The sequence below is a fragment of the Sciurus vulgaris genome (genome assembly GCF_902686455.1).
Source record: "Sciurus vulgaris genome assembly, chromosome: 19".
Taxonomy (NCBI): Eukaryota; Metazoa; Chordata; class Mammalia; order Rodentia; family Sciuridae; genus Sciurus; species Sciurus vulgaris.
Window position 1 is genome coordinate 3,592,146 of NC_136480.1, and position 8,903 is coordinate 3,601,048.

At 53.3% G+C, this 8,903-nt stretch overlaps 1 protein-coding gene and 2 long non-coding RNA genes across 9 annotated transcripts in view; 2 read left to right on the forward strand and 1 right to left on the reverse strand.

The window, feature by feature from the left end:
• Positions 1 to 3,606, forward strand: part of LOC306650357 — a 30,339-nt gene extending 26,733 nt beyond the window's left edge. Inside the window, exon 2 of the long non-coding RNA XR_013760894.1 lies at positions 3,498 to 3,606. This is a non-coding gene — a long non-coding RNA (uncharacterized lncRNA). The remainder of the gene's footprint in view (positions 1 to 3,497) is intronic.
• ZXDC (ZXD family zinc finger C) overlaps positions 1 to 4,891 on the reverse strand; it is a 34,415-nt gene extending 29,524 nt beyond the window's left edge. For 3 of the 7 annotated variants that reach the window (XM_079122245.1, XM_079122247.1, XM_079122246.1), the window contains exons 1-3: positions 3,777 to 4,891; positions 1,153 to 1,305; positions 969 to 1,047 (exon numbers count right to left, since the gene is read on the reverse strand). In XM_079122245.1, the coding sequence (XP_078978371.1) occupies positions 969 to 1,047; positions 1,153 to 1,305; positions 3,777 to 4,794 (1,250 nt within the window). In that variant the 5' untranslated portion in view covers positions 4,795 to 4,891. The remainder of the gene's footprint in view (positions 1 to 968; positions 1,048 to 1,152; positions 1,306 to 3,776) is intronic. The other 4 variants (XM_079122248.1, XM_079122249.1, XR_013760874.1 and 1 more) reach the window with 3 other exon arrangements.
• A 173-nt stretch (positions 4,892 to 5,064) lies between these two features.
• Positions 5,065 to 6,517, forward strand: LOC306650356. The gene is made up of 2 exons (XR_013760893.1): positions 5,065 to 5,208; positions 5,839 to 6,517. It is a non-coding gene; the product is annotated as an uncharacterized lncRNA (long non-coding RNA).
• Positions 6,518 to 8,903: the final 2,386 nt, after the last annotated feature.

An 8,903-nucleotide genomic window follows, 5' to 3' on the forward strand; every position in this document is an offset into this window, starting at 1 on the left:
AGTCCCAAATGTATTGATGAAACTATTTCCATTGCTCAGAAATCCCTGCCATCACCAGCTTCCCAAGCCAGTCTTCCTGAAAAGTCTGACCGTGAATGTTCGGCTATGAACAGCTACAGCGGGGACGGATGATGGCAGCCCAAGGGCACACACGTGCCACTTGCTGAATGTGACTTGGATGTGAACAACTAACTGAACACAGGGAGTAGGCTGCAAGGCTAAAAGGACCTTCTGAAGTCGACCTGTGACAACTTGTGTCCTTTCCTAAGTTATTTCTTATTTCAAACCTCCCAGATCCCAGCTGTGCCAGCTCAGACACACCACCCACCCCGAGTCTCACTGAACAACGGGGCGAAAACGGCAGTGTCAGAGCCGCCGTCACGAAGATGGGCTGCAACACACAGGTGAGGTGAGGAACACGGCTGGACACAGGTCCCAAGGTTGTCATTATCACTATGAAAAGTTTGCTATGATATGAGGAAAGCTTACCCGACAATGGTTAAAGAAACAACAAAAAAAGAAATTGTATATAAAATATGCCAACAAGGTACACAGAAAAGCTGTCGTTAGGTGATGAGATTCTGAATAATTTTCCATTTTCAAAAAAATCCCTACACACTGAGCTTTTTTTTTTTTTTTTTTTTTGGTACCAGGGATTGAACCCAGGGGCGCTTAACCACTGAGCCACATCCCCAGCCCTTTTTTGTATTTTATTTAGAGACAGGGTCTCATTGAGGGCCTCACTAAGTTGCTGAGGCTGGCTTTGAACTCGTGATTCTCCTGTCTCAGCCTTCTGAGCTGCTGGGATCACAGGCGTGCGCAACCATGCCCTGCACACACTGAGTTTTTTGTTTTTAAAACGAAACAAAACAAAACAAAACCTAGATATTTCATCCATAGATTTTGCTACTGACAAACAACTCATCCATTCTCAGAGCTGATAATACCTCACAAATTAGAAGGATTACCTTTTATGCCTCAGGAGTTTGGACATACTGGTGAAGGTCCAGCCGCAACTGTCTGAATCACAAATAAATGGTCTTTCACCTTGTAAAAGAAAAAATTGCAAAGCATAATTATAAATCCAACGGCTAGGCTCTTACAGAGAGGGAGCTCTTGGGTCCCCGTGTTGCTGTTTCTCTCGCTCATTACCTGTATGACTTCTCAGGTGAATTTTCAGTCGACAGGCCTTGTCATATTGTTTGCTGCATCCAGGGAAGGAGCAAGAGAAGAGCTCTTGTTCCCTGAAGTGGGCTCGGTTATGGGAGAAGAGGGCACTCACTGTGATGAACGTCTTCTCGCAGCCTGAACAGAGAAAACACAAATCCCGCTTGTGGCCTGACAAAAACTGTCAACACCGTGAGTGTCAGTCACCACCCTGCGATGCTGCTCACACTGGAGCAGACAAGGAAGAAAGGGCCTCAGAAGCCCTTTCTGAAAGTCTGACTGAGAATGTTCGGCTATGTAACAGCGACAGGAGGGATGGCTGATGGCAGCCCAAGGGCGCACACGGGCCACTTGCTGAATGTGACTTGGATTCGAACAACTAACTGATCGAGGGTCCTGTGATCACAAGCATCTGCTCGCCAGTTCCGCAGCACTGATCCCGCATGCCCGAGTGGTACCTTCCATGAACTCAAACGCCACTGCTGCTCGTGAGACCCCAGAAAACCCCAAGAAAATGAAACACCAACGAACGAGGTTTTGTCAGGCAGAGTTGAGTTTTGTGGGGACGCCGCATCCTGTGCACTTGGGAGTTTCCTCCAACACCCTTTGCAACTGGCAGCCCCACTTCTTACGCTCTGGCTTCTCTTTCTCCTTCCCCCCATTTCCTCAGGTGCCTGCCTCATCATCGTCACTCATCTGGCCGCTTCTCTCACTGCCACCCTCAGCCCCCACCTGTGCCACCGGCCCGAGCAGCCCGCACCCTGGCAGCGGCCGCACTTTCCACGTCCATATTTCTCCCTTGGAACAGGGTGGAACCGGAGGCTGCGAGGTGCTGAACAGGTGCTGCGTGGAAGCTCTTCTCAGAGCCTGTAACGACTGCAGACCACGCTCACAGTGCCACGTGAACAAGCAGCCCGAGGGACTCCACCGTGCCCAGCTACTCGGGCAGTGTGATCCTCCTCAAAACTCGAAAGCCACCTCAGTCTGCACATCAGGGTACTACCGTGTGCTCTGGTGTACTCCCACAGCTGCTCAAGGAAATCCAAACACCAACTCTCTGCCCTGGCAACATCCTCCTCTTTCCCCAGTCAGCAATGCCGCCTTTGGACCCCACCTCCATGCTGGGGCGCCCCACATTCCCACTGCCACTCCCTGGCTCAGGCTGTCCAAAGACTCATCTGGGCCACCGGATGGTGCTTCGCTGGTTCTTCAAAGCCCCATCAATCAGCCAACACAACACCCTCAGGGGAGCCTCGCGCCTCCAAGAACTGGATCCCTGGACTTTCTAGTATTAGACACAGAACGATGCTCTTTCTATCACACGGAGGGTCTGCAGCCACCGCCAGATTCTCACAAAGAGAGTGAGACTGAAAAAGATTTTGAGTTGGTGGTGTCATGTTCTCCAAAAAAGGGTGTTCCAGACGGTCCACGGGCATATGAGAAAAAATGATCAGAACCTGTTAATGTATTTCATCTCTCTCGAAATACTTAAATTTGGGCATACATTATGAAAGCATTGGGTATATGGGTTATCACGCCACAGCTTGCACTAGGCACTTGCTCGGGTTCCGTTTACATGAACAGGATGGGAAAGATCCCCACACTCCGTGGCCCTCTGACACCCTACCCACAGCCCACATTCCTCACCTAGGCTGGGATTCTGCTACCCTACCTCCCCCAAGCCAGCTTATGCCAGGAATGTTCTCTTGCTCCTCTGAACTCTGTCCTGGGAGGACACCTAACCTGCCTGTGCTGGTTCAGAGTTCACCGTGTTGGAATCTCAACATTTCCAGTGACAGCAGGTTAACCCCGTATAGAAAAAAACCTACAGGGGACTTCATCTCCACTCTGCTCCACCTGTGCCTTCATCTGCAAAAATGAGGAAGCCTCTTAAACGTCACAAAAGGACAGTTTTTAAAACTTCACAAAATGTTGAAGTCCCATGAAAATAATCTGAACGTTCAAGACACAAGAACTGGGATGTGCCATACACCTGTGGTGGGCGACACCCTCAAGGTGATAAAGTGCTGTTATCGGGCTATATTCATCTTTGTTCCTCCAGGAGCAAAACTGGACCCCATTGATATTTCTAAACAACGAAACTAAGACAAAGACCTGACTGATAACGAAACTCTGAAGACACGTCATCACTTTCATTAAACGGAAGCGTCTTAAGAGACTTGCTGCCGCCTCCCCAGACAGCTGGGATTATTTGCGCTGCCTCGCTGCAGAAATCCTGCAGCAAGAAAGGGTCAAAATTTCAAATCTCCATGGGTGCCCGCCTGTCATCCCAGCGGCTGGGGAGGCTGAGGGAGGATAGCGAGTTGGAGGCCAGCCTCAGCAACTCAGCCAGACCCTGTCTCCAAATAAAAACTTAAAAAGGGCTGGGGATGTGGCTCAGGGGTTAAGCACCCCTGGGTTCGATCCCCAGTACTCAAAGTATTTTTCTTCTCCGAATCTGATCATACAGAAGGAACCAGCACACTACCTTCACTGGGACCAAGCAGATCCCTTTTCGATCCCGCACAAAACATCCCCCGGGCCTCGGGGTCAGCCTCCTGTCCCGCCACGGCCCCCGCCCACCCCGCAGGCCCGCGGCGCTCGGTTACCGGGAAAGTCACACTTGTAGGGCCGCTCGGGCTCGAAGTGGCTGCGCTGGTGGGAGCTGAGCTTGGCGTGCGTGGGGAAGCGCTCGGCGCACACCTCGCACTTGAACAGGCTCTCCTGCTCGTGGCCCTTCATGTGCGCCTTGAGGTTGTAGACGGTGGTGAACTTCTTGCCGCAGCCGCCCACCGGGCAGCCGAAGGGCCGCAGCTTGTCGTGCGACTGCAGGTGCCGCTTGAGCTTGTAGGAGGTGGTGAAGGCCCAGCCGCAGCCGTCCAGCGGGCACTTGAAGGGCCGCCGGCCCTGGAGGCCGCCGTGCGTCAGCAGGTGCACCTTGAGCTGGTGCTTCTTGGCGAAGGCCAGCGCGCACTGCGGCTCGGGGCAGCGGTAGCCCGGCGCGCCCGAGCCGGCCCCCGGGGCTCCGCGGCGGCCCCCGGCCAGGCCCGGGCTCTCGGCTCCCGGCTGGGCGGGCGGGCCGAGCGCGGGCGGCCCCGGCGCGGGCGGCGGCGCGGCGGCCAGCGTGAAGACGCCGTGGTCGAAGCGCACCAGCAGGTCTTGGTGGTCGATGGTGACGGTGCCCGCGAGGGCCGCGCCGGGGGCGGTGGCCGGGCCGCTGGGGCCCGGCTCGGGGCGGCCCGCGGGGCTCGCGCCGGGGTCGGGCTCGGCCTCCCGCCTCCCCGGGGCCTCGGCGGCGGCGCCGCGCGCCACTTCCAGCAGCACCACGAAGGAGTCGCCGCCGTCCTCGGGGGACGGCGGGCTCGGCCCGGGGGCCTCCTCACGCCGCGGCTCGGGCCCGCCATCTTCCGGGCCCCTCAGCAGCAGCAGGCGGCGGCGTCCGGGGCCCGCGCTGAGGGGCGGCCCCGGGCCGCGGCGTAGGCGGCCGGGGACGCCGCCGCCATGTTGGCCTCCGCGCGCGGTCGGAGCGGCGAGCAGTGCCGGGAGGTCCATCTTGGGCCCAGCAGCGGCGTCGCTGCCGCCGCCGCCGCCGCCTCGGAGGAAGAGCGGTCCGCCCCTCCCAGGCATGCGCGCGACACCGTGTGGCCGCCCCCAGGCGAGGTGGAAACCAAGGCCCGGCGCGGAGCACGGCCTGGAGCCCAGCTCCGAGCCACGCGTGCGCCAGAGCGAGCAGTGGGCGTGCCGCGCGAGGCCTGCTGGGGCCGTCGTGACGTGGGGCGGGGCGCCGTGGGGCGGACGCCGTGGGGCGGGGCGTCGCGGGGCGGGGCGTCGCGGGGCGGGGCGTCGCGGGGCGGGGCGTCGCGGGGCGGGGCGCCTCTTCTGCTCGCGCGACTCTGATTCACATTCTGGGAAAGACGTTCCTCTGACTGAGTCCTTTTGCGTCTGGACAGTGCGGGCCAAGGGATTCATACTGACGCACTACGTCTCGCAAGCGTTCACTGTGCTCTGTAAATGTGAGCTGATTCATCTGCACGCTCGCAGGTAGGAAGAAACAGGCACTCTAGAGAGTTTGAGGTTTTTTTTTCTCTCCCCTGCGGTCACACAGCCAGGAACCCGCAGAGTCAGAATTTTAACCTGTCCAGGAGGCTGGACAGCTTCCTCAGGAGCTCGCTCCAGTGCACACCGACCTCCCCTGGCTCGCAGGCCTCTCTTGTTCTGCCTGAGGTCTTTCCGAGCACTCCGGGCCTCCCCATGCTTACACTGCCAGCTGTATTTCCTACTGAACTTGGCACAGCTTCAGGGCAAAATCTAAGTGACTCATTGTTCCCAGGACTGCCTTGTCCCTCTCCTCCCTCACCTACCTCTCTCCTCCAGATTCGATGCAAAGTCGCTCTTATACCACCGCTGAAATCCAAACTCATATTTCATCCTAGGTTCTTAAAAAAAATAATTGAGTAGCAGCCTCCACTCACCCAACAGCCTCCCACCCCATCTGTTCAGCACAGGGCAGATCTAAAAACACAAATCTGCTTAGATTCCCACCCAGTCCTTAATTCCTGTGGCCCTTATGGTCTTGCCATCTGCCCTTCCCATCCCACCCACTCCGCATGTCTTCATTCCCACCACTAAAATCCCACTGCACGAACCCCCACCTCACTCCTTTCTTTCCAGTTTTTCCAACAGGCCAAGCTGGTTCCCGCCTCAGAGACTGTGTGGAGGTTTCTTTGATCCCCCTGGGAGGACTGTGCTAAATTTCGGATCCAAGGTACATCTTTACCCAGCTCCCTTATTTCTCACCCCTAAGCCTGTTTCTTTTGACATCTCTTCTCATGCAGTTGTTTTCTGTGTCCCTTTCTCTGCTTCTCCACCATCTATCTCCCATTCTAGAATGAAGCATTGGAGCCTGGCATGGTGGTAGCACATGCCTGTAATCCCAGGGGCTTGGGAGGCTGAGGCAGGAGGCTTGAAAGTTGGAGGCCAGCTTTCGCAACTTAGCGAGGCCCTAAGCAACTCAGTGAGACCCTGTTTCTACATAAAATATAAAATAGGGCTGGGGCTCAGTGGTTAAGCAGTCCTGGGTTCTATCCCTGGTACAAAAAAAGAAAAAAGAAAAAAAAAAATAATGAAGCATTGGACTGTACCTCAGGTCCAGAGCCCAGCGGGGAAGATTCCCAGTTTAGATTTATCAAATAGATGAATGATTTATTATTAAAGACATTTTTAAAATAAGGAATATCATCATATTAAAAAGAATAGGAAACATGTATTATACATTGAAGTGTTTATGGGCTGGGGATGTAGCTAGATGGTAGAGAGCACTTGCCTAGCATGTGTGAGACTCTGGTTCAAGTCCCAGTATTGGAAAAAATAAAAGGGTGGGGGGGGAAAGAAGTCAAATCTATATAAAAACTTGCCCAGGATCTTGAGGCAGGAAGATCTAAAGTTCAAGGCTAGTCTTGGCAACTTAGTGAGACCCTGTGTCCAAATTAAAAAAAAAAATTTTTTTAAAGGGCTGGGGAGGGCTGGGGATATAGCTCAGTTGGTAGAGTGCTTGCCTTGCAAGCACAAGGCCCTGGGTTCAAATCTCCAGCACTGCAAAAAAGAAAAAACAAAAACAAAACAATAAAAGGGCTGGGGATGTGACTCAGTGGTAAGTGTCCCTGGGTTCAATCCCCAGAACCAAAACAAAACAAAATCAATACAGAATCTTGCTTGGAAAGATCCCATTGTCTATAACAAAGAAAACTAGCCTGGTACAGGGCACACACCTGTCATCCCAGCAGCTCAGGAGGCTGAGGCAGGAGGATCACAAGTTGGAGGCCAGCCTCAGTAACTTAGCAAGGCCCTAAGCAACTCAGTGAGACTGTGTCTCTAAATAAAATAGAAAAGGGGCTGGGGATGTGGCTCAGTGGTTAAGGGCTCCTGGGTTCAACCTCTAGTCCCCCCCCCCCCCAAATCAATACAGAACCTTCCTCATAAGGATCCCATTTATCTACAAGAAAGAAAACTATACATGTGTGCATGAGTTTGCATATGCTTAGAAATTTCTAGAAAGATAACACAAGTACAAGTACTGTGGCTACTTCTGATGGAGTAGTGAAAGGGGGCTTTGATGTCACACTCAGTTCCCTCTGGCACTATTTGATTTTGTTTTAAATGACAGGCACTTGTATCTAAAATGCTTTTTATAATACAAAAATTTTTTTCTACTATGGAAAACACTGAGAGTTCCTCAAAAATTAAACATAAAATTACCATGTGATTCTGCAATCAGACCTCTGCATATATACCCACAAAGAATCAGAAGTAGAGACTAGAACAGATACTGGTTCTCCCATGTTCCCAGAAGCATTATTCACAAGGGATCCTCAGCTCCTGGAGACTCCAACAGGAGTCACAGAATCATCCCTGAGTTTTTGGGAATCATCTCTCTGAGAGCAGAATCTCCAAGATAGAATTAGGATGAGAATGGAATCAGGGAGGCTGCATACGAGATCGCTGCCAGAATCTAAGCAAAACCCGACCTCTTTAGTAACACAGCTCTGCAGTGATTGTGGGCTCATGGAGTAAACAGCTTCCTCTACCATCTGCCATTTGCCATTTGGCAGCCTTGCCAGAGTCCCAGAGCAGTCAGGTTGCCTAATCTCAGACTGGAACATTCAGAACTGTAAGCCAAAATAAACCTTTTCTATTTATATGTTATTGCCTCGGGTGTTTCCTTATGGTAATGCAAAGCGGACTAATATAACGTCTATGATCCTCCATTAGGATCAGACTTTAAACAAATTAAATGGTTATTCAAGGTTTGGTGTCTCATTAACAAAGCCTAATCAATTTCTTTAAAGGGAAGGGGCCAGTGTCATGGGTTGCTCAAGACAGGGAAGCAGCCAGGCGCCATGACGCAGGTCAGGTGATCCCAGCGACTTGGGAGGCTGAGACAGGAGGATCGCAAGTTGGAGGCCAGCCTCAGCAACTGAGCAAGGTTGTTAAGCGAGACCTGGATTCAAAATTTAAACTTTTTAAAAAAGGGCTGGGGATGTAGCTCAGTGATAAGGTGCCTCTGGGTTCAATCCCTGGTACAAAAAACAAAAAACAAAACCAACCAACTAACCAAAAACTGGAAATGTATGGCTACAGAACCCCCTGGCCTTGGTGGGTCCAGCCGTGGGAGGGTCATGGAGTCTGGAGAAGGGGTGCAGAGTTTCAGTCTCAGGGACCCACGCATTTCCTGCCAGACACGCAGGTCCCGAACAGAGCTCTTGGGGACCTCTGTTGGAAGTGGTCAGGCTGCGTTTCCCTGCAGTGTAGGTCAGGTTAACCACTGGGGGACCCCACCTTCTCCCTTCGCCCTGGAGAAATGGGTGGGTTTCCCTGAGGGGACGCCCGCTGCTCAGCCCCACCAGGCCACACTGCCAGCTGTACACAGCTGTACTTTTCCTTTATTTTCCATATTTCTCCTTTGTGTCCCCAAGCCTGGGGCACTGAGGGGCCAGAAGTGCTGGCACAGACAGACGACAGAGAGAGAGAGAGGAGAGTGTGTGGGGGTGGCACACGGACAGGAGGCCAAGCCACCTGATAAAACTGGGGTCTTCCGAAGGACCTGGTTGGTGACCAGCGTGGTCAGTGTGCATAGGGAGCGTGCCCAGAGCTGGTGTCCGTTCCATGACCCTGAGTATGCTGTTCCCTGTGCTCCCTGGGCTCCTGGTCAGGCTGTGTGGTCCTGGACAAATGGCTAC